This window comes from Podarcis liolepis (genome assembly GCF_965112155.1).
Source record: "Podarcis liolepis genome assembly, chromosome: 9".
NCBI classification, from domain to species: Eukaryota; Metazoa; Chordata; class Lepidosauria; order Squamata; family Lacertidae; genus Podarcis; species Podarcis liolepis.
The window spans coordinates 2,421,603-2,447,181 of record NC_139564.1 but is presented as its reverse complement, the minus strand read 5'-3'; the positions used below and the strand labels follow the sequence as shown (position 1 = coordinate 2,447,181).

General features: G+C 47.9%; 1 protein-coding gene across 1 annotated transcript in view; it reads left to right on the top strand.

The window, feature by feature from the left end:
* Positions 1-2,325: 2,325 nt before the first annotated feature.
* The window catches only part of VAX2 (ventral anterior homeobox 2), a 47,510-nt gene continuing 24,256 nt past the window's right edge, over positions 2,326-25,579 (top strand). Inside the window, exon 1 of the mRNA XM_083458993.1 lies at positions 2,326-3,152. Within this exon, the coding sequence (XP_083315119.1) occupies positions 2,843-3,152 (310 nt within the window). The 5' untranslated portion in view covers positions 2,326-2,842. The remainder of the gene's footprint in view (positions 3,153-25,579) is intronic.

Genomic DNA, 25,579 nt, shown 5'->3' with positions numbered 1-25,579 from the left:
CTTGGACAATTTGGGCTTACACCCAAGTAGACCACCATAGGCTGGCTATGCAACTTGGGTTCCATCGCCATCTCCAGCAGAGTTTTTCGCATATATTTTAAATGCGAAAAACGTAAACACCCGCACACTTCCAAATATTTTATATTTTTTTGTGTGGAGAAACCATCCCAATCTCTGAAGTTAAGAATAATACTAGTAATTTAAGGCAGCCTTTTGAACCACAGTTCGCTGCAAAGGGCCCGCTGCCTTGAATGCTGCGGGCAGGTCAAGCAAGGGCCATCCTCGGGCATTTCCTATGTTGCAGCAAAAGCCCTCTAATAATTTCTAGGGCCTGAGGGAAGGGAAGGATCCGGGCCAGAAAGGGATTCTTGGGATATAACCCTGGGAACGCTTAGCAGGAAGCATGTAAGCTGGATTTGCTTATGAGTAAACATGCAGAAGAAAGATGCCCTGTTTATATGGCGATCGGAAAGTGAAATCTCCATGATCCTCAACTTGGCCCGCGCCTGCCACGCCAAGCCAGCCAGCGGAGGGTCCCAGCCTAGCTAAACCTGACCCTTACTGGCCTCCACTGAAAGCAGTGGGGCTTCAGGGAGTCGAGACTGGCTTGTTCCCTCGACTGGGTCCCGAGTCCCGTTAGCTGGCTCAGGAGTCAGTCGGTGGAGGAGCGTTGCTGCGAATTACACCGGTGAAAGCAAGTTCAGATAATGTATTTTTTGGCTGTGGCTTTTACGGCTCTCTAGATGCGCAGCCGGTGAGGCCATACAAATAAAATCAGAAGCGGACAGCTGGACCTAAGAGGCTATATCGTTTATTTCCAGAGTTGCTCATCTCCCCTTTCCCACCACCCACAGCCCAGAAAGCAAATCACTCCGGGTGGAGGCGAAGGGGAGGGGAGAGGCACAAATCCCAGGATCACTTGTCAGTCAGGTGGAAGGCTGTCACTCGAGGGATGAAAATACACACAAGCGGCCCATTTCGGCCCTGCAAAAGCGGCTCCCTGTGTTGGAGCAACATTTGCAGAGATGGCGGGGGACGTTTGCGGGGCTTAGAGAAATCACTCCTCTCTATAGACACACAATTCAATCAGCTCCCCACCCAAATAAACCCGCCTCACCCACATTATCCCCCTACCAGCCCCCTTTTATATATATATATAAAAGGTTGCTTAGAAATCCGAAAAGCACCCTCGATTCCTCTGTCTCTTTTTCTCTCAAAAGGAAATGTTTCAGGATCACGCCAACCCTTCCATTTCCCTTTCAACCGCCCTGCTAATCATAATAATCAGCGCTCCCCTAATGAAGCGGGAACAGAAGGCACCTTCCAAAGTGGGCGAGACGTTTTCACCCGTCTGTTGAAAACAGCGACAACAAAAACACCCAGAAGCGCCATTCACCTCTCCATCCATCCATCTCTCCGGAGGGGAGCGCGCGCCTGGTCCTTGCTCGGCCTGCTGAAACGGACTTTGCCCAAACTGGCCAAGCATTCAGAGCCTGAAACTGACTGGCTGCCTTGTATTTGACAAGAGCAACAGCTTGAAAGTGGCGCATTTTAATTCACTTTACAGTGCTCACAGTTGCCCGAAAGGGAGAGCTTTAAGCAAGCCCACCAATTGTTCCTTACACTGTATTATTATTATTATTATTATTATTATTATTATTATTATTATTATTATTATTCCTTCCCTGGCAATGCTTCTTTTGACAAAGTCCAAACCCGGGGGGAGTTTTCCTTTGCGGAGCGGGGGGCGAGAATGCGTGCAGAGCCGAGCGGCGATTCTTTGTTTTGCCAATGAATGGCGAGGGACTCGCGAGCAGGAAATTACGTGTGTGGCCGCCAGTCCATTTGAAATCGCTCCTTTCCCTTCCTCGCCTGGCTCTTTATCCCCAGCTCGCTCTGCTTCCCTCCTCCCCCCTCCCGCCCCTCAGAGGAACATTAAAGTGCCAGGGACGGAATGTGTATGCGTGTAGGATGGGGGGGGGGGGAGAAGGATTTCCTTTCTTCAACAAATAAATGGGAATTGGGAATAGGAAAAAACAACAACAACCAAGCGGTGGGTGGAGAGGAATTATGGATTGTCTCCTTGCCTCCTTCCCTCTTCTTTTTCTTCTTCCTCCTCCTCCTCTTCAGCGCCACCCTCCTCTGCCCCCCCCTCGCACGCCGAAATTCTCTCCACCCACGTTGCCAAAGACGCATCGATCTCCCATCCGCGGAAGGTCCAACCTGGAAGGATGTGAAGTGCAGGGGGGGGGGGGGAGAAGCCGGAGGGAGGGGGAGGGAGAGGGAGGGAGGGCTCGCTTAGCTGCGCTCTCGCCTCTCGCGCCTGGTCCTCCTTTTCTGCCTTTGCTCATCAGAGGGAGACGGAGGGAGAGAAAGAGAAAGAGGGAGAGAGGAAGGCAAGAGAGGGATGGAACCGGGCGGCAGGGAAGCTCTCGCCAGCAGGCCGGACCGGTGAAGTTTGGCCGGGGCTGCCGAGCCGAGGGGCAGCGGCAGTTCCAATGGGGGTGGGGGCAGCTCAGGAGCCTGGATCCGAGCGGGGAAAGTTTTTAACTCTTCGCCTGCCCGATTGACATCCTTTGGCTCCGCACCTTTCCTAAAGGAGAGCGTTCCCGGGAAAGCAGCTCGGAAAAGGAAGAAATCAGTCGAGGCGAGGGGTTTCTGGACACCTCAAGACGGGGAAAACTGGGGGGCAGATCCGCCTCCCAGCACCATGCTGCTGCTGCTGCCGGCCTGGGTCGCCTGGCTGGGCTTCCCGGCCCCCGATTGCTGACCCTCCACTTTCGGGGAGCGCAAACGGGAGGCAGCAAGAGGAGCGGGGAAAAGTGGAGGGGGCAGCCGGCGGATGTTCCATCCCCGGGCCGGGGCGCCCCCAGGCATGAGCGATGGGGGGAGCGAGGCTGGCCGACGCGCCCTCCTCCTGGGGGACCCCGGCGGCGCCCCGGAGCGAGCCCGGGACAAGGAGGCGCGCGCAGCCGCGCTGGAGAGCGCAAAGTTGCGCGGAGGGGCTCCTGGAGGAGGAGGAGGAGGAATCAAGGACCTGACGGCGGGGACCTCGGCTGCCAGCCCCGGCTCCTCCAAGGAGTGCGCCCCAGAGACGGAGAGCCAGCCCTCGGCGGGCGAGGCGGACTACTGCCGCCGGATCCTGGTGCGAGGTAAGGGAAAGGCCCCCCCGACTCGCGGAGGGGCGCGCGGCGGCTCTTGTACCCCGGCCTTCCATCCGATCCCGAATCCAACTCCTTCGACCAAAACGCACACCTGCTGCATGTATCCCGACCCACCCACCGTGCGGTCAAGATCTGCCTCCCCCTTCTCCACATCTGTCGCCAAAGTCCGGCTCCAGAGACTTCTTCACCCAACCCCACGTTGGACCCTTTTTGCACGCTTCCTGCTCCACCTGTTCTTTTTTTGGGGGGGGGGCATTTTAAAAACCAGAACACCTCTGTCTTTCTGCAAAGATGCGCGCCAATCCTAACATCGCCCTCCAGCCACACTCTGCCCCCCATTCCTTCTCCCTCTGCCCCTCTCTAAACGCTTCCTGCCCTTTCCCCCTAGCTCTCCAGACCCCAAACCCCGCTGTGCCTTGGCTTCTCCTTGCCCCAGCCTGCGCCGGGTCCCTCTCTGCTGCCAGTCTCCTTCGCCTTCTTGAGACCCGGCCGGGTCTCGGCTGCCCAGTTCACTGTCTCCAACCGTGGCTAGCCTGCAATTGTGTCCTCCCACCGCCCAGCCAGCCAGCCATCATCTCCCTTCCCCCTCAGCATCTCACCCTCCTTGAACGCTTTCCCTGCTCCAAAAAAGCGGCCCTCCTCTCCCCCCATGTATCCCTACTTCCCATCACATCCCTCCCCAAATCTGGCCCCATATGCTCCTTTCCAGGACCCTGCCGATGGAGCGAGGAAGGGGCACAGCTAGCGACAGGGGCCCGATCGCGTGGTTACTGCTAAGGGCGCGAGTGGGGGGCTGATTTGGGCTGGAGGTTTTCTCTGGCGCGGGTGGGGGGAGGTTGGGACATTCCAAGCAGGCAATGGCACGGGGGTGGCATTTGCAACAGAAGCAGCAGATGGAGGTGATTTTTATTAAGGGAATCGGTCTTGCCCTCGTCTCTCTTTCTCCCCGGACCTGACCCCTTCCCCCGGAGCTGCGCGTCTTTGGGGGGCAACGCGTGTGCGCGCGTGATAATAATTCCAGGTGGCTGCCTTGGCTGGCAAGCTGTTGTCGCAGGAAAACAGCGTCACTGCAGCACCAGCAAGTCAAAAGCTATTTTCTCCCCGCTTCTCTCTCTCTCGCACACACATCCTGCACTGAGCTCTTGGAAGGAAGGCAGAGGCTGGAAACGTTCCCCTGGGTTCCCTCTGCTCGTGACCCTCCCCGGCTCTGCCCGCTCAAAAGGGGCTCAACCCTTTGCACGAGTCTTTCGAGGATGGGGACGGGACCCCACAGAAAGGGGGCTGCGCAAGGGGGTGGGGAGACCCTTTCACTGGAATCCAAGCCTGAGATTCCAAGCTGTAAATACTTCCCCGTTTCGAAGGCCGAATTATTACCCTGTAGACGCACAGTAGACTGAATCGAAAGGCAGCACAAAGAATATTCTCTCAGTTCAGAGCTGGTTTTGCTGAAGATGGCAGTAGCAGTTATGCAGGACTAGAAGATTCACACAGCTAGCAATTTCTCTCTCCCGATTATCTTTCAATCTGTCGCGCTTGGGTGTGGGTGTGGGTGGGGGTGTAGACCCTAAAAACTATGGCAATCTTCATTAGATGCACGCCATAAATCATAAATCTCTGTCTTGGTTTGGCTTGTTTCCCCCCATTCTTTCTCTCGTTTCCCCCTGATGCTTATCAGCTATCCTTGTTATGAGACTTAGTCTGGAGGCGCGTGAATCTATTTCTCACAAACACAACATTTCAGCTACATTTGCTATATTTTTTTACTCGATTGACCCGTCCTCTTTTTCCGCCCGCCCAAATCTAATTATTTTCGTTTCGTGACGTTTCGTTGTTTTTCTCCTTCGTTGCGTTTCGTGATGATAGATAGATGAGTTGTTGTTGCTGCTGCTTGTCGAGGATCCAGGGACGCCTCTCGACCACATTTGCGCTCAAAGCAGGTGGACAAAATTAAATAAAAGGAATCGCGGGTGATAACTGAGAAATGCGTCCATGCAACTTCTTGCTTTTCTTCCGAGGCCTTCCGAGGCCTTTGGAGACTCTCGGAAAGAAATCTCGGGCGGGCTGCAGGCCTTGCGCCTGGCGATGGCCGGCTTGTGTCTTCTACAGCAGGGTCCGGATCCTCTCTGGAGCTGGCCGGTTGCTCTTTGCAAAAAACACCCCAAAGGGCTGCGGTGGCGGAGGAGCCATAGCCAAGATGCGTTCCCAAGAGATCAGGGAGGGAGCATAGGAAAAGGAAGGAAAGTCAAGGGCCGAGAAAGCCCTCCTTGTCTGCTGGGCCTGAAAAACCACGGCCCTTCATTGTTTGAGTTACTGCCGGGATTTGCGCCCTAGAGACATCAGCCCTTCCACGTACATGCACACGCCACACACAACTGCTTATCTCCTTTTGCAACGAGGCCTTCCCAACGAAAGCTCAAAATATTTGAAGCGAATAGGCGTATTCTCCTTGCAAAGATTTTAAATATATTTTTGCAACGGCGGGAGCGAAAAGATCGGAGACCTGCCTAAAGTGGCGACCGGCCCTGTGTCCCTCTCAAGCTCGCCCGTAACCCCTATGTCTTTCTGGCACCCACCCAAATTGAAGAGGAGGGAAAAGGCGGGAGAGGCTTGAATTCTGCAGATTTGAATTGTGTGTATGCGTGTGTGTTGAAATATAATTTGCCCCTGAGAGACTGGCACGAAGCCTGGGCCTAAACGGCGAATATTTGCAGAAAATCCCACAGAAGGAGAAAGAGAAATCTGGGCATTTCTGCTTCCTGGGTCCTGCCCTGGTTCTCCCGTCGCCGTCTGGCCCACCCAGCGAAGCCTCCAGCCATCTTTTTTCCATGCCGCCCTCGCTCTCATCCGTTTCTCTTTCCGTTTCCCCAGCTTAGCCCCGAAGCCTGCGCGAATTCAAGGTGGTTTTTTAGAAAGATTTCCGCGTCACCGTCTCTTTCTCCGTCCTCCTCGCCTGCTTGCTGGGAATATATGGCTGATGCGTGTTACAATTGGCGGATGGATGGAAGGATGGCTAGATAACCGTAGAGCCATAGGTCTGAAGGCAAGTACTGTGCGTTTGTACACACCGCCGAGTCATTCTCGATGGTCAAACAGGTCGGATCCACGCGGCCGTGCAGACTCCCTGACATTTGCACGGAGAAAATTGCAAAGAACAGAACAAAAACCGTGGCGCGTTCCAGAGCGAGAGGAATGTGCATTATTTGTTTGAAATAAGTGATTGATTTAAATTCACATGCACACACATATGGAAATAAATTTAATAGGCAATAGAGAGAAAGGCTCGCTTGTGCCCCGAGGCCTGGCCGTTTGGCACGCTTTGTTTGCAGTTATTTTCAACGGGAGTTGAAATCAGCTTGGATCCAGATCACCTCAAATGGGTGATGGGATCTGGTCAGAAGAGGCAAGATTCAGTCGGATCGCCCAGGCACTTGGGGTAGTTTCGTTGGTTTCGGTGGGAGAGTCGAGTGTCTCCTATCGAAATCTACGCGAAGGCGCTTACTTTGGGGCTGGATCGTGCCCTGCTTTGGTTAGGCAGCTTCCAGTGCAATTCTGCACGTGTCTACTCAGAAGTAAGTCCCATCGTTTCCCGTTAGGCTCTTTAGCCTCAGGAAAGCGTGTGCAGGACTGCAGCCTTCGCGTTATCTAACCTTGCAGGATGCGGTGGCTTTTGCAAAGATAGTATTTGTTCCACTGATGATTTTATTGGTTTGTTTTTTAAAAAGTAGGATTTGTACGCGTTGCTCACGTAAGAAAGCAGAAAGGGTGAGGGAAATGGCAGGGGTTTGAGCTGACCTTCGCTGCCATTTGAGGACACAATCGAGGCTAAGAGAAAACAGCTTTGAAAGTCATATTGATTCCAGGGCACCAATCCACCGGGAAGGTCTCCTGCGCCAGAACCGGTGGAAGTAACTGCGCTTGTCTGCGCAGGAGATCTTCCGCGCTGACCTGCCCAGAGTTAACGCTCGGATCCCTTACACTGGAGAAACAGAGAGGAAATCTGGTCAGTAGAGCAGGCCATGCTCAGTTATAAAATATAGCTGGTTGCGCAAGGGGTGTGTGTGTGTGTGTGTGTATTTGTAAGCCTCCCTTGCACCTTCCCCTTCCCTCATTTTCGCTCTCCACCTACATGTACGACCATTTGCGAGAGACAGTTGTGTAACCTAACCTCTTAGGCCCATGATCTTTTTATGTAAGTTGCATTAAAACGCGCGCGCACATCCTCCTCCCTGAGGTCCCTGAGTCTCGCTCACCTCTGTTTTCCCCTAACGCGGAGGCACCCCTCAATTTTCTTCTCTAGAAAAATGCTCCTAACTACGAACCAACCTTCCTTCTTTCTCTAAGGCTTCCTCTTTTAGTTCCTCCCTTCCCTCTCTGAAAGACCCTTGTTTAAAAGCCACCACACGTCCCCTGTTTCTTTTCCTACTGACAGAGAACAGTAATGATGATAACAACAACAACAACAACAACAACAACAACAACACAGTAATAACAATACAGTCATAATAATACAGTAATAATATTGTTATGTATATGCCACCCATATGACTGGGTTGCCCCAGCCACACCGGGAAGCTTCCAACACACCTATATTCTTAGTAGGACCCCCACTCTCCCTCCCCCGACTTGGTCAACAGATGACCTGCTTCTGAGGGCGTCTGGCCTGGCTCTGGCATCACACACAAGGGGGGGGGTGGCGGAACAAGCCAAGGAGGCCTCTTGTATGTTTCAGTTTCATCATGTCAATTTCGCCCTAGGACCTTATGGGGAGGTGGGTTTTGTTTAGTTTCCGCGAGGCACATGGCTTTGTGTAAGCGCAGATCTCAAATTTTGCATCTTGCGGGGGCGGGCTGCTGCTGCTGCTGCAGGGAATTTAGGGCGGGGAGGAAAGGGGACCCGAGATTGTGTGTGCGCGCGCGCGCGTGCGCGCGTGTGTGTTTGTGTGTGTTTGCGTGCCTACGTGTGTGGAACTGGAGTGTGTTCCAGGGTTTGGCCTTATTTTAAAGCTGACGTTTGGAGGATGCACCGGATACCTTGAGAGAAGCCGGGGTCATCCCGAGGGCACCGGGACGCTTATACTCCAAGCTCCTGCGCTCCCTTGCCAAACACTTTAGCAAGCAAAAGCCCGGGCGCTCGTTGGGCTGGGACGTGCCTCATCAGATCCTAATCAGCCCGGCTTGAAACTAAGTTATCGAGACAGATTAGGCCGGTAGGTGGGTCGGTAGGTAGGTAGGCAGGCTGATTACTGCACAGTGGAATTAGAGGGGGAAACGAGGGTCTCATTGGTAGCTAGAATCCGCACCGGGCAAGCGGTACAGGCCGCAAAAGAGCCGGGCGGCGCTAAGTACTTCCAAGTCACATTGATTTAAATGAGAGGGTTAAGCGCGCGTTGAAATCCCACCCGTGGAAAGCGCTGAGCTCTGGGTGGATCGGGCCCAGTGCTCGCTTGCCAGCAAAGCCAAGTGCATTCGCCTACTTGCCTACAACACGCCCCCCCCCCCAGGACACGAGATGAGGTTTTATTTCTGCTCAAATTGAGTGCTATCTAAAATCCTGCCGTGTGTAAACAGATCGGGGATTTATTTGCAAATATCTAACACTGCCTTGGCGAGGTTTTGGGTGGGGGACACACGACTTCTTTAATTTATATATAATTTATAGAGGACCCGTCCTATATCCACTGGCGTAAACCGCTTACAGTTCATAACTTTAATATGTGGTTTAAAAAATAATAATGATAAAATGGAAATATTTAGGCCTTTTAGAATCACACACCACGAAAAGGCGTTTGAAAGTCTGTTGATTCCCTTCCCGTGGATTGTGGCTGGACTGGACTTTACATCCGAGGAGCCCAGCAGCGGTAGGCCCCTGGCGTCCAGGAGACCCTGCTCAGGAGCCCGACCAGCTGGATCGGGCCCCGAAGAGGAATAAAGGAACAAACCCTAATTCTGACCATATAACGATTTCTAGGGCGCTTTTCTCTGGTTGCGCGAACGCCTGACCCTTTCCGAAATCTGCTTCCAGGCGCCCGCGGTGCCATTTTGAGGATGTGGAGCCGCGTTTGCTCTTCCAAACAAGTAGCCAGAGGCCTTCGTGGACCGTTTCTCCCACGTCACTTGCCTTCCCAACTCCTCGTCTCCTCTCCCTCTTCGAAACCGGAACGCGCCTCCCTTTTCCTGCAGCATCTGATTTTGATCCGGATTGCAAAAGTTAAAGGAGAAATGAAGAACCGGAGGCGATTCCGCTTCGCGCTGTCAGATTTCCTCCATTTTGCCGCAAAGGCACCCCCCCCCCACCCCCAGCTCTGACAAAATGGAGGCAAAAAGGGTGGTAATTCCATAAAAAGGACCCGGACAGACAGTCCTAAGATCCCTTGGGATCAATGCCCAGAACTCTGCCGGATTGTGATCAAGGCCCGAGCGCGCAAACGCAGCTCCACAACGCTTTTACGCAGAGACGAAGACCCACTGATTTCAGTCTTAGATTCACTTTCAAAACCACCGCAGGTTTATATGTGTGTATCTGAGTGTGGTTTATATTTATAGCCTTTTTGGCCTAGCAACTCCAATACATGATCTCTATGGTTTCGAAATGTGTCTAACTGCTTCGGCCTCAAGAATCGAGATTTGAGGATGTCTTCCTTTCCGAAATCCGGCCTGGAATTTTCTTCGGGAAGCAAATCCTCTCGCCCTCTCGCAATTTCCGCCTCTACTTTCTCTCTTTTAATTCCGATATAGATTTCTTTGTTGCTGCTTTTGTGAGAAAAATGGGAAATTGTTGCGGATTCGGGGGCTAAATGTATGAATTTCATATTAGCAAATATACACCGGTGTTTCCCCCCACCCCCCCAAAAAAAAACACTCGGGGCGGATCTGTCCTCGAGGCCTGCTGCTCAAACCTTCCCAGGGAACACCGTAGCGGTTTTGCGCAGTAATTTCCGCCGGGCTTGCGGAGACATTCCCGCTCCGTCGCTTGAGAGCGCCGCTTCCTTATTTATCTCAGATAATTTCATGATTTTCATATTTTTATTATTGCCTCAACTTCGAAAACTGTGTAAGAATAGTCACTATTAAATGATAGATGGTATATTTCTTTGTTTTTTAAACGATATGAAGTGTGCCTGTTCCTGTGTGTCTCTCTCTCTGTGTGTATGTGCGGTCCTACTCTTTCCTGTGGAGAGATTCTCCCCCTAACATGCTTTGTGGTGGGGGTGGGTGGGAACTGAACACAGTCCAGGGATGCAATTTATCCAGGGATAAATTATTGGGCGTCACTGAAAAAACAGGAATTCACTGAGACTCGCTTCATGCCTGTCTTTGCGGCATGAAAACAGTGTTTTAATTACTATCATTTATTTCGAAATTATTATTTTTTTCTATCTTCAAAAACTGCGGGTAACTGCTAAGAGAAAGTCGACTCCGCCTCTTCCCTCCCCCGTCATGTTATAACTGTTTTTATTTCACATTTACAAGGGCGCTATGAATATTTCTGGATAATTAATACACCCCAGTTTTGAAGACTTTTATTGAGCGATCCGAACGCAGCAAAGCAAAGAACCAAGCGGCTAGATATTCCTTCGGAACATAAAGGAGCCCAGTCCAAGATCAGTCAAAAGGATGGGGATATTTTCGTGGAAGCGAAGAGGGCCGATGGCAATGGGGATTCACATGTAATCAGAACCGAATAAAATAAAATTTGGTAGGAACCTGCTAGTTACGACTTTGCTTTTTAATATACACCAGCAACACCCGTAGCGGCGCAGTCCATTGGCTTATCTTATACTGTACTGTATTCCCATGTGCCTGTGTATGTAATCATTATATGGATAAATTGTGTGTGTTGAGAGAGAGAGACATTATCTATCTATCTGGTGCTGGAGCAACATGAAAAGTGCTATACATACGATAACGCAGGAAATTCTGTAATACCACGCTGGCAGATAATATACACGTAATATACAGGGTTCGCGCGCACGTATAATTTGCGAGCGTAATTCTTCAGACGAGGCATCCGCGCGGAACCGAAAGGACCCGAGGCGCAAAAATAAGCGCCAAGGGATCCAGTCGATCCAAGGTCTCGCGGCCGCTTCTGCACGGGCCGGAGGAGCGTTTTGCTCCGCGAGAGGATCTCTGGGCCTCTGCCCGGTCCACGGACTGGTCGGGATGTCCCGCCCTATGGCCTAGCCCATCTCCCACAGAGGAACACCGTGGGCTGAGGACTCGGATCCTGCAAATCAGCTCTCCAAACTCCAGGGCTTCGGCTGGACTGATGAAAGACAGAAGCCCCCAAGAGTTTGGTGGCACCTAGAAAGAGACATCTATTTATTAAGGCAGAAGTTTTAGGGGATCTCGTTCCCCTTCGGTCAGATACAAAAGCAGAGCGGAACTGGGAATCTACTGGCTCCTCGCGGGAGAGAGATCTTTCCAGGGCCCACCCTAATCTCCAGACTGTAAACTTGTTGAATCTTTAATTTTGATATTGTTGTCACCCGCCCTGGGGCCTGATGTTGAAAGACGGGGCAGAAATCCAACAAATGGCGTTATTATTTATTTATGTATATTAGGATTAGGATTATTCGCAGGTGCCACGTCCCACGTTCTGCATTTGTAAGAACTCGGTATTTTAGTGTGGCAGCAGCACCTGCACTTTGGAACTCTCTGCTTATTGATAATCAGGGAGGCGCTTCTTTGCGTTTTCGGAGGCTGCTAAAAACATTCCTGTCGAGACAAACCCACCCAGATCCTTGGAAAGTTGAGGGGAGTTTTAAATCGGCTTTTCGTCTAGTGTTATTTTAACTTTTTGGAAGTTTCGTGGTTATTTTAAATAAGAAAGCTGCGGTTTGTTTTTAACAATCAAGCGATGTGTAAAGCTTATGAAATTTATATTAATAATTATAGAGATAATATTTGTAATGATAGATATAGATGATAGATAGATAGATAGATAGATAGATATAGATAGATGATAGATAGATAGATAGATAGATAGATAGATAGATAGATAGATAGATGAAAGTGGTCCAACCGTTTTCACTTTCATCTGGAAATATTACTAGAGTTTCCTTCCTTTCCAGAGAAGTGATTTCGATCACAGACGGGAAGGTCTCAGTAATGGAGATATAATAGACGATAGAAGAATACAACAGAACCCACAGGCGAAGCGCCCTTTTCGATGCGCGAATATGTCAAGATATGGTCCGCTGTCCCGCCACGTCCCTTGCTTTTTCTCGAAAGCGGATACACTTGATGTCTCTGGACTTTCCCCTCAAAGCCAGATGAGATCTGGCTGGCCGTTGAAAGGGCCTGTGGATCGAGGCCTTTGCATTCTCCTTCCCCTCCGGCTTTAAGAAATCTAACTAGATAGCTGCCTGGGTTTTTGCGCAGCGAGCGACCGCGTCATCTCCTCGTCACGGCCCCGATCCCCTGGAATGGCAAGATCTGCTTGCTAGGGAAGTTTTCCCATCACCTCCCTCGATCCTCGGCTTCAGCCGCCTCCAGAAAGCGGCCCCATATTTCTCGTTTGATGGGAAACTGATACCGGGAGAGAAGAACGAGGGGCAAATCCAGACACGCGGATCACTAGCTTCCAGCGAACGGTGTGGATGTGGACAGGTACCCGTGAAGGCACCAAGGCCGCCGTCAGAGCTCTTTTACTCCACGGACCTCCGTTCCAGGAATTTTGCATTTTTATATTACACAAAGTCTGCCCAGCGCCTGCTGCGCTAGGCGGCCCCTTTGCCCATAAAATACTCGTGTGTATAACAGCAAATAAAACATCAAACCATGCAATAAGACCAGAAAAAAATTAAAACATCAATTAAACATTGTGGAGAGATGTATTTTGAGTTGCCTGCCCAAGCCTGGTGGAAAAGGAAAGTTTTCAGCAGTCTTTAATAATAATAAGTTGGCACGATAAAGTGGGATAAATCAGTTTCCTTCTCCTCTGTAGCTACCAACCGATAGCTCTCCCTGGACAAGTTGAATTCTTGAATTCGCTGGGAAATATCAGACAAGCTTTGCCGCCTTCGCGGTCCTGCGAGGGGTGAACTCTGCGCGGCCATAATTCCGGTTGGACAGCCGAATCCAACCCGTTCCTGCGCCCCTTACGCTGTCTCCATTCCCAGCGCGGAGGAAGAACCCGCCTCCTTTGGAAATTGGCAACAATCAAGGTTTACTCAAAAGAGAAGAGAGGGAGGGGAAAGGAGGAGAGAAAGAGAAGCCAAACTGAAAATACTATTGCGCCACCACGCACGAACACTCTTGGCGCCCCTACTTTTGAAAGATCTCTGTCTGGTTCTTGGCCCGGGCTGGGAGTAGCGGATTCACACGTGCGCCCGTGACCGCTGAACCTGGCGCATTCCCCCAGCTGGGAGACGATGGCTGCCGCTGGGTCATTTATAGTGCACCCCCCAAAAAAGTGCATTTATGGTGAAACGGCTTCCGGAAATTTTATTTCATTTTATGGGAAGCGTTTGATAAATGACACTTGGGGACGCTGGACTTTTCTGGGGTATTCCATCACGTGTGAAGCGCACCATTCAAATTTCATTCCCCGCTTTACAACTTCCTGATATATTTGGGGCGGGGGGAGGGAGTGTCACTGAGAAAGGAGGTGCGGGTCAGCTCGCCAGGCCCGATTTTATTTTATTTTATTTTTTAAGAAGGGCGTGGGGAATCCTCTGAGCATGTGCAGCTTGGCCTTTTAAACTCGCTTAAATTATAGCTCCATCACGACTGTGGGAATAAAAAAGGGGTCGGTTTCTGCAGCCCTGAGGTCGAGTACATTTCCTCTGGAATTAAGAGCCGTTGTGTTGCTCTGCAACAGTTGCAGGGCAGGAAAATATGTTTTAAAAGGAAAAATACTAAAAGGAGCTTCTGTAGCTATATGTGCATTCCTGGCTGCAAACCGAGATGGCAAAAAGGTAGAATTCAGGCCGCAGCTGCACCAGTGGGCCTGGCCTGGAGTGTTCGTCCGGTGCTGCTGGCCGCTGCAAATTTTGGAAACGGCTGGGCTGCGAGGTCCTGAGTTCAGTCCTGTTGTTGTTTAATCGTTTAGTTGTGTCCGACTCTTCATGACCCCCTGGACCAGAGCACGCCAGGCACTCCTGTCTTCCACTGCCTCCCGCAGTTTGGTCAAACTCATGCTGGTAGCTTCGAGAATACTGTCCCACCATCTCGTCCTCTGTCGTCCCCTTCTCCTTGTGCCCTCCATCTTTCTCAACATCAGGGTCTTCTCCAGGGAGTCTTCTCTTCTCCTGAGGTGGCCAAAGTCTTGGAGCCTCAGCTTCAGGATCTGTCCTTCCAGTGAGCACTCAGGGCTGATTTCCTTCAGAATGGAGAGGTTTGATCTTCTTGCAGTCCATGGGACTCTCAAGAGTCTCCTCCAGCACCAGAATTCAAAAGCATCAATTCTTCGGCGATCAGCCTTCTTTATGGTCCAGCTCTCACTTCCATACATCACAACTGGGAAAACCATAGCTTTAACTATACGAGTTCAGTCCTAGGGAAGAGTATACGGTAAAGGCCCCTACTTTACTCGAAAGTAAGTGCAAGGTGGGGTGCTTCTTGTGTTTTCTTTTGACCGTCTTTCTCACGAGCAAGCCCCCTTGAAACGAATGAGAGACGCAGAAGTTGCATTTCTTTAATACTTACATTGATATAGCCCGCCTTTCCTCCCAAAGGAGCCCAAGGCGGCGAACAACCCAAACCTCTAAAAACAGTGCCAGCCCAGAAAGGCAGACAGGGAGGGACCTCTCCTTTTAAAAAAATCATTGTGCAAGAGACAGATCTTCTTTAGTAGTCTGGAGAATTGAGCAATTGGTGTGCCTCTTGCGAGGAGAGAGGTGGACACTTGACCTGGCGTCCTTCCTTCACACGATCTGTCCCCTCCAAGAAGAGGCCGTTTCTGGATAACACCCAGCTCTGTGATCTGCGCCCTCAGCTCCACGGCCTGGTCCAGATCATCTGCCCAAGACCTTTAATAGCAAAAGAGGATGAGAAGGTTGGGTCCTCTCCCACCACCAACTTCTCTGCAATATCTTGATAGTAAGGCTGGCCTACCAGACAGGGTTGGTGTGAAGATCGCTCAGATGAAATACGTTAAAGCTTGAGATGCGCGCGTTACAGTTGCTACAGCTGCAGCCCTGACGCCCCTGCTAAACAAATCGTATTTAGCGCTGCGCCGCGCGCCGCCGCCCCTCTGTTTTTCAGAGAGAGACTTGGCTCTTTCAACTGCTCTTACCAGCAAGCGTAAAATGACCGTTGCTTCCTGCTAGTCGCCTCGGAGTATGCAAAAAGAGGCCATGCTTTTCCAGGAGGGTGTGCGCGATTTATCTTCTTTATCTTCTCTATATATTAGCATTCTATTTAGCTATATATTTGCGCTTTGATTCCTGCATTGCTTCAGGGGTTTGGACCAAGCGATCTTTGGTGGGGATCCCTTCCAATTCTACAGTACGATGATTCTATATCCCACCACAAGGCATCCCAACAGGAAAAACAACAACAATTGCACCATAATAATGTCAGCCACTTACGACACAGAATGTCTCAAAGTGACTTATGAAAATGCCACACCTACAATCGCCACAGGGAACTAAGCAACTTCATTTACTAAGAGTGCCCATCTTGCAATATTATATAAAGGAAAAAGCCAGCCACGCCCTGCTAAAATATGAACCCCCAAACAGGCGAGGGGTATGGTCCCAATTAAAATTCTAGCGTTTGTAATCTTGTATTTTTATGTTGTGAACTGCGCTTAGGGCAGTATATAAATTTAATAATGGTGATGACGATGATGATGAATAAAGAGGAAGAAAGTCCTTGCCTGGCAGCTAGAAGTGGAGAAGGATGGCTGGGGAGAGCACCCCAAATATAATTATTATTATTATTATTATTATTATTATTATTATTATTCCAACAGAACACTAAAATACAATAACCTATTAAACATTAAAAGCTTCCCTAAACAGGGCTGCCTTCAGATGTCTTCTAAAAGTCTGGTAGTTGTTTTGCTCTTTGACATCTGGTGGGAGGGCGTTCCACAGGGCGGGTGTCACTACGAGAAGTGAGCCACTCCTGAACAGGCCTGTTTCTGCTCTCCACCTTCAGAGGGGGCACATGAAGAAGAGGCTCCCCAGGCACACAGGGGCTGGCTTCCTTCAGGTGGGGAGAAGCAGACCTTGAGATCCTGGGCTCCTCAGGCACACCAAAGCTTTCCCCATCAAAACCAGCACTTTCAACTGAAGCCAGAAACCAGTCATTTAACTCATGCTATTCAAGGTTGCTCTCTCTAAGCAGATATAGGGTAGGATGACCAGGTTTTATATCACATCCAATATATATGTGGGGTGGAAGGGGCTTCACGAAACGACACCTTCCGCACCTCCAGTTTGGTATATCTGGGTTGTTGATTTTTTGACAAGTACTGCTGGAACTGTGTAGATGAAGAGGTTAATAACGTATTTTGCAAATCTGCCTCTTTCATGCATCTTTCTGTTCTTTACAGATGGCAAAAGCTCCACAGTAATTTTCACTACATAAAATGCCAGTGGACAGCGTCTATTGAGAAGGTCTCCTGCACAAGACCCATTGCTATAAATGGGAGATGTGTAGTAGTAGCACTTTCCACATGCATAGCATCCAGTGACTTCAGAGGGACTTGTGCAGGAGATGCTCCCAATCAACCATAACCAATTATTCCTTCTTAGATACCATGTGGAACACTTCAAGATGATTTGTTTATCGAGCGTTCCTTAGGATCTGTTTGCAGGGAATTTAGATATTTGCTCCTCGATGGGCATTTGTTCTGATAAGTTTGCAGGGAGGTTAAACAACAAAGAGTGTTAGCTTCACATTTTCCAGTGTGGTTCTCCATCACATCCCTTATTGCAAAATTCTGATCTTTTGAGACAGCAGGTTGGTTGTGCAAGACCTCCTAATCAATGGCTGGTATTCTGAGAAAATAGTGACAGTCTGGAAGCCTAGGAAATTTACTAGTTTGTAGCCAGTCATCTGTCTTGCTCAACTCTGAAGAGTGAACAACAAAATGTCCTGTTGTCTAGGCCAGACAAATAGCTGCGGAGGATTTTCTTGCTTCTGGAAACAACATTTGGAATCAATGGCATTTTTTTTCTGGGTTGTGTCTTTAGGATTGGAAGAAATGGAACTTTAGTCCCACTAAAATGATCTGGGCTGCTCTCAATAGAGGTGGTATTCTTTGGCTTCCTCCAAAAATATTCTTTCTCTCTCTCTCTCTCCTGCCCATTAAAACAAATTACGGTAGGTTAGGGGTTAGAGACATTCTTCTTCCCCACAAGTTCATCCTTTGCACCCACATCCTTCCTATGGGGACTTGTGGGTGCTGCCAAGTCATCGCTCACCCGCCATCCTCTCACTCTTGCATTTTAAAATATTTTGTGTTTTTATACAGTGGTACCTCGGGTTACATACGCTTCAGGTTACAGACTCCGCTAACCCAGAAATAGTGCTTCAGGTTAAGAACGTTGCTTCAGGATAAGAAATCGTGCGGTGGCAGTGGGAGGCCCCATTAGTTAAAGCGGTGCTTCAGGTTAAGAACAGTTTCAGGTTAAGGACAGACCTCCAGAACGAATTAAGTACTTAACCTGAGGTACCACTGTATTGTATTTTTATGTTGTGAACCTCCCTGAGATCTAGGTATGAAGGGCAGTATACAAACTTAATAAACAAACAAACAAACATGCAATTTATGGACTTCCACGATGTTAAGAAAACCAGCAATTTATTTAAAAAAATTCTTTGTCACTATAAACAAGAGCAGGCAGGTAAGAGAAGGGTATGATGAACATTCCAACCCAGATGCAGAGTTCTGAAAAGCAGGTGCAAAACTATCCAGCAGAAAAGAGGATAAGTCATAGAATCATAGATTTGTAGAGTTGGAAGGGGGCCCCCAAAGGTCATCCAGCCCCACCCTGTGCAATGCAGAAATTTCAACTCAAGCATCCATGACAGATGGCCATCCAACCTCTGCTTAAAAATCTCTGAGGAAGCGGAGTCCGCCACCTTAAACAATGCCTCTGTTGTTATTAGGCTGCGGCCACTGCGGAAGGATAGAAAATCCAGTATTTGTTTTCAGGTAGACGGAAGCAGAAAATAACAAGCTAGATAAGGAGGATAAAGCAGGGGGTGGGAATAGATGGGGAGGCTCAGATGGGAAGGGATGTTTTGGGGCGTCAGCTGAGCAAGGGGCCTGATTAACAGGTGGCAAATTGATGGACTGGGCCACATTCTTCTTCTTTATTTGCATTTGTTAGTAACTTTACACAGAAGAATCTGGAGGCAACTGAGTAACAAGTTAAAATACAAACAGGCGAAATCAATGCTGCGAAGCCGCGTCAAAGCAACAGCATGCAATGATAAATTCTTCCCCCCCAAAAAAAAATATTATTAGTTTTTCAACAAAGTTTTAAAACAAACAAACAAATAGACAAACAATACAAACAAACATAAATATTCACTCTATTCAAACCAAACTTCATTAACTTTGTTAAGTGACTTCCTCGTATCTCCCTGGCTGAATTTCAGTGTAAATTATTTTAACGGTTTTCCAACACCAATATTCTTAAACAATTAACTTATTCATTAACATCTTTCTTTCTTTTCAATTCAGCATTACGTCATCTTAATTCATCACTTAACATATTAAAATCCTAGGCCTATCTGGTATTTACAAGCTTTTTCAATTAAATTAACTTAACATGTTTACCTAAATAATCTTTAAATTTCCTCCATTCTTCCTGGTAGTCCTCCTCCTTCTGGTCGCGGATTCTCCCAGTCAGGTGGCCTAGCTCCGAGAAGTCCATCATCTTCATCTGCCAATCTTCCACTGTTGGTATTTCTTGTGTTTTCCAATTCTTAGCTAGTAAAATTCGAGCAGCAGTTGTGGCATACGAAAAGAATTTAACATCTTAATGCTTAATGCTTCCTATGATGCTCAGCCAACAATACAAGTCCTGCCCCCATCCTATTAAAAGATGTGGAGAAGCTAACTTAACCCACACACGGGATTCTTCAGCTATGATTCCTGCATTGCAGGGGGTTGGTCTAGATGACCACTGGGATCCCCTTCCACCTCTACGGTTCTATGATTTTATGAAAAGCCCGAGAAGATGAACATATCTTAGCCTGTTGCCAGGCTTGGAGTCATCACTGTACTCCTTTTGGTGCCTGCTTAAAACGTTTTTGCTCTCAGCATGTAAAACTTATGTTTGCTTTATTTCTTTTTGGCTACTGCTGATTTCAATAATCTTTTCAATATTTTAAAGAGCCGCTTTAACAGCGGTTTAGCAATATTTTTTCATGTTTAGTTTTATGCTCTTGCAAACCACTGAGAGGTATTTGACACGCAAGAAGTATATACACTTTGTTAAATAAAAAAAACTAAATAAAATAATTGGCGGCGGTGGGGATTTTCAGTTAGTCCCACCAGGTTTGAGTGAAATTTGAGGAGCAGTCTTTGTTTGGGAGATCAGGAATGAGAAATGGGAGAAGGGAAGTCAAGGTGGTGGGAGGGAAAGGAAATAGAAAAATCTCTAAATTTGTTTTGAGGAGATGAACTGAGAGCCCTTGAAGGTGAGAGGAAGCTAATATTTCCCTTGAAAGGAGAAGGAAAGAATCTGGGAATAGTTCAGGGAGGAATATTGTGAGATAGTTGGCGTATGAACTTGGATTAAGTTCTTGTGCCCGTTTGTTGTTTCTTTTACTGCACATTTTAATTGCGAGGTTTGCTTATGGAATTGTTTTCTTGCATGCTTTAATTATGCACTTTTTTGTTAATTGGTATTTTATATTTGTAAACTGCTTGGAAGCCACTTTGGCACTTCAGGAGTATATAGAACAATCGTCTGAACATACGCAACTCTGAGAAAACACACCATGCAGAACTGAATATCTGAAAGCCCACCCTTATTTATTTAGTTCATAAAATCTGTATGGTGCTTGATTGTAAAAAACAGCAACCAAATCTCAAAAAAGATAAAACAGTAAATAATAATAATTTTAAAAACACAATAATTTGAATGAATGAATTTTATTATTTCGGTCACAGACCAGTTCCAGCCCGCATACAATATCAATAATTTAAGGCTTTTGGAAAGCTAAAATAACAGTAGACTGGAAACAGATTAAAACTCACACCACCTTTCTATGTACATAGGTGAGCAGGCTTGTCTGAACAAAGATGGGAAGTTCAGGAAGGTGGTGGTAGCAACCTAGGAGAGGCTACTGTTTTTGGCGGCGGCTGAGCTGTGGAATTTCCTCCCCCAGATGTCTGTCTGGTGCCTAAACTGTACAGCTTTAATCATATTCTGAAAAGGAACCACTTCAGCTGGCCTCTCACCCCTGAGATAACCTTAGAGTCCACCTTAGTCTTCCCATCGCAAATGGTTTTAATGGATCTTAATCCTGTATTTGTATATTGTGGCAACTCTACCTGGGACTTTCTGGAGAAGGGCGGGTAAGAAATCAAAATCAATGATGATGATGATGTAGATTTGAAGATGCAAGCACATGGCTTGAACCTTTCCAGATCATCTGCCTCTTACAAACTAAATGTTGTCCCTAAGCCCAAATCCTTGTGGTGTGCCTCTCACTGAGACAGAAAGGTGTGTCTGCTTCAAAAAATTCCCCATGCTCACACACCCTCCAACATATCTCTGATGAAAATAGGGATGTCAAATATAATAATAATAATAATAATAATAATAATAATAATAATAATAATATTTATTATCTATACCCTGTCCATCTGATTGAGTTGTCCCAGACACTCTGGGCAACTTCCAATATATAGCTATCTCATTAAAAAAACCTTCCCTCTACAGGGCTGCCTTCAGATGTCTTCTAAAGGTTGTATAGTTACTTATCTCCTTATCTCTTTGACTCGGGGGTTGCATAACTCCATACCCTCCAACATTTCCCCGAAGAAAATAGGGTCATCCTAAGGAAAAGCAGGACATTGCTGGATCAGATCAGAAACCGGGGCGGCTTCAGTAAATCTGGTAGTGTCCCTGGAAAATAGGCACACTTGGAGGGTCTGTGTTCAACTTGCTAAGGGCATCTCTGAAATCTTTGCAGTGAAGTTCTGATGGGGTTTCCAAGCCGGCTTATGAAGGGCTGATGATGAATAAAAGGGTTGTCTGCTAGGCACACCGCAGTTCACTTACGTAATTGTTGATTTCTTCCCGTAAGAATGGCTATCCCCCACAGCTCTTGAAAGCTGCGTTTATCAATTATATATCTCCTTCAAATCACATCAGATTTTCCATTCGCAGAAACCCTCCCTCTCTCCTTTCCTCAGCAAAATTACCTCAAATGCTCGGCTTATCTTTTTCTGTCACCCTGGACTGGCTGGGCCATCATACACAGCTGGAGACATTTTGCAAAGGCGCAAATTCGTATCACTAAAAATCTTCTGCTTTTGCAGCGAACTGAACCTAGGCTGATCTCATGTGGTGTCTCTGTTCATTCTGAAGCTTCGGTGTCAATGGCTTCAATGTATGCACCTCAAATTTGCACAAGGCCCTCAGTGACATTTGTAAAGGAGCTCCACCTGCATGATTTACTTACACGTGTTGTTTATATCATTTGTTTCTGAAAGTTTTATAAACAACTTTTAGCCTGGTGCTGTTTCCGGGACTGCTTTTCTTTTGCACATCAAAACTTCTTTTTTGGCAGCAGATGAAACTTGCTTCCAAATGGGCTTAGGGGCCATATCTGGTGTACTTTCTCCTGCAAAAGTACTTTCAAATCAGTGGGAAAGTCAGAAAAACTCAAGAGAGTTCCTTCATGGCTTCATTTCCAAATAGCTTCAGGAAAACCATTATTTGGAGTTGCAATCATGAATAAAAAACAGCTACTGTATAGCAGGATTGGATTGGATTGGATCCAGACTTTGCTGAGCTTAGAGTAGGCCTATTGCATACCCTTCAAGTGTCCCTGTTTTCTTTCTTTCTTTCTTTCTTTCTTTCTTTCTTTCTTTCTTTCTTTCTTTCTTTCTTTCTTTTTTCCTTCCTTCCTTCCTTCCTTCCTTCCTTCCTTCCTTCCTTCCTTCCTTCCTTCCTTCCTTCTTTCTTTCTTTCTTTCTTTCTTTCTTTCTTTCTTTCTTTCTTTCTTTCTTTCTTTCTTTTTTGGGCTTCCCCAAATCCCACCTATCTGATTTTCATTTTACTTCATCTTTAGCAGTTTACATATATCATAGTTTCTAACCATCTTTTTTTTATCACTTAAAATAACTTCACATTTTATCACTTACAAATAATACTATTTTAAAATACACTATCTTCTACTTCTATCCCTACAGCCTATATCCACTTCCAAAGCTATTCAAAGATTTATATATGAACATATTTTTTTCAAATATTCCTTAAACTTCTTCCAATCTTCTTCCACCATCTCTTCTCTCTGGTCTCAGAGTCTCCCAGTCCGTTCGGCAAGTTCCATATAGTCCATCATCTTCACCTGCCATTCTTCGATAGTTGGTAAATCTTCTTTCTTCCAATTCTTCGCTAGCAATATTCTCGCAGCTGTTTTTCCTCCTCCCTCCCTGGAGGGTTGGAAGTGCCCAGGGCAGGGGGGCGCTGTGTGAACTCTCTCCGCAGCCCCCCTCCGCAGCCCGCCTCTCAGCTGTAGGGTGGCTGAGGCGGTGGGCAGACACAAGCCCTCGATAAAGCAGCACAGAACTTGCAGGCAGTTCGCTCACCGCCTCCCCCTTACAATACTATAGTAAAGGCAAAGGGTAAAGGGACCCCTGACCGTTAGGTCCAGTCATGGCCGACTCTGGGGTTGCGGTGCTCATCTCGCTTTACTGGCCGAGGGAGCCAGCGTACAGCTTCTGGGTCATGTGGCCAGCATGACTAAGCCGCTTCTGGCCAACCAGAGAAGCACACAGATACGCCGTTTACCTTCCCGGCAGAGTGGTACCTATTTATCTACTTGCACTTTGACGTGCTTTTGAACTGCTAGGTGGGCAGGAGCAGGGACCGAGCAACGGGAGCTCACCCCGTCGCGGGGATTCGAACTGCCAACCTTCTGATCGGCAGGTCCTTTAGCCGCAAAATTGACAGGGCATATCACAAACATAGGCGTAAAGATACAATAAACGGAGTCTTCTCAGATGTTTCCTGGGGCTCCTAAAACCATTGCACTCCCTGGGGTGTGTACTTTGCTGCTGGTGTGCATCTGTGTTCCCGACTACCTTCCCTCAATGATTCAATTTATTTCATAACATTTGCACCCTGCTTGGATGCAAGAAGAAACCTCAAAGCTGTTTGCAAGAAGAATAAAACAAAAAATAAATAAATCCATAAAACAGCAGTTAAAAACATTTTTTTAAAAATCAACAAAGAGCTAAAAGAAAACAGATTAAAACACGCCAGCATTTCTGGGTACGCTTGTCTAAACAAAAACAAAACAATGCTTTTAGCAGGGGCCGAAATGAGGGAGGGCGCCTGCCTTGATGTCAATTGGCAGGGAGTTCCAAAGTGTGTGTGCTGCCGCACGAAAACATTGATTTCATATAAATGAATATTACGTGTGGCGCCTACTGCACCAGCACTGACTGAAGAGTTGGGCATACAGGTGGCGAGGCAATTTCACAGGTCATAGTGTTTCCAGGCCACATTGTGATCTTGCACGCAGGTGTTCGCTTCCCTGTGCAATGCAATAAAAAAAGGTTGAGATGCAAGTTTTCTGATATACAAAAACAGCAGGTTAAATGTCTGGATAAAATGTGTGTGTGTTACCTGGACTCCCTGAGATTCGTTGCGAGCCAAGCAAACCAATTTCTGTTTCTTTTTGAGATAGAAGTTTTCAGAAATTGGCAGGGTGGGGGTTTTTGGGGGGTTTTTTAAAGTGTGTCACGTCCAGCTCCTCCAACAGCCTTCTGGTGAAGCAGGAGCTGAGTTTAAGGTCAAGGCAGAGGTGAATGAACAATTGGAAGCTACATGATGGTCCCTAGGGGAGGAAGGAATTGGGAGCCCTGTTTGGTGCACACCCACCCACTGCAATGTCACCATGATGGGGGATCACCCCTACAAAAAAGGCACTTCTTCACACAGCACAGAGTTAAACTATGGAACTCTCTGCCACAAGAGGCAATGACCAACCTAGATGGCTTTTAAACAGGATTAGACAAATGCATAGAGGAGAGGGATATCAATATATCCTAGGCTCCTTCTCCATGGCCGGCAGCAGCCATGCTTCTGAATATCAGTTGCCGGAAACTACAGGAGGGGAGAGGGCTGTTCTTGTGCCCGGATCCTGCTCGCTGGCTTCCCATTAGGGCATCTTGCCGGCCACTGTTCCTCTTGTTGTTCCTCTGAGCCAGGGCGCATCAGAACATTTCTGCTTAGAGACACATGGCGGCGGCAGTGGGGACACCTCTTTGCTCTGCTTTTGGATTAGGATTGGCTGAGTCGGGCTGAGGGCTGAGGAGATTGACAGAAACGCCTTTATAGATTCAAAGACGTGCGCAATGTGGGGGGGGGGGGCAGAAAAAAAGTGTGCGGCTTTGAGATTTGAAGGAGGAAATGTTTAAAAATGGCTTGGCGTTTTGCAATGTGGGATAGCTGCGTTCCAGTAACCGAACTGGATCAGCTTGCAGCATCAACCTGCAATGATATTGTATTTTTGGAATGAAAGCAGGTTCTCAAGAAAATCATTTTTTGCAATAGATCTACACCAGTTGCTCCCATAGTAGGAGGGACGGCCCCTGGGGGCAATTCTGTAGTGGGGTAAGGTAAAGGTAAAGGGACCCCTGACCATTAGGTCCAGTCGTGGCCGACTCTGGGGTTGCGGCGCTCATCTCGCTTTACTGGCCGAGGGAGCTGGTGTACAGCTTCCGGGTCATGTAGCCAGGATGACTGAGCTGCTTCTGGCGAACCAGAGCAGCGCACGGAAACGCCATTTACCTTCCCACCGGAGTGGTACCTATTTATCTACTTGCACTTTGATGTGCTTTCGAACTGCTAGGTGGGCAGGAGCAGGGACCAGCAACGGGAGCTCACCCTGTTGCGGGGATTTGAACCACTTACCTGAGAGCCAGTGTGGTGTAGTGGTTAAGAGTGGTAGACTCGTAATCTGGCGAACTGGGTTCGCTTCCCCGCACCTCCACATGCAGCTGCTGGGTGACCTTGGGCCAGTCACACTTCTCTGAAGTCTCTCAGCCCCACTCACCTCACAGAGTGTTTGTTGTAGGGGAGGATGGGAAAGGAGAATGTTAGCCGCTTTGAGACTCCTTCGGGTAGTGATAAAGCGGGATATCAAATCCAAACTCCTCCCCCTCTTCTTCTTCTTCTTCTTCTTCTTCTTCTTCTTCTTCTTCTTCTTCTTCTTTAAGAACCCACAGTGCCACCTGCGTTCCCTGTAGTGGGGTGCTAAGAA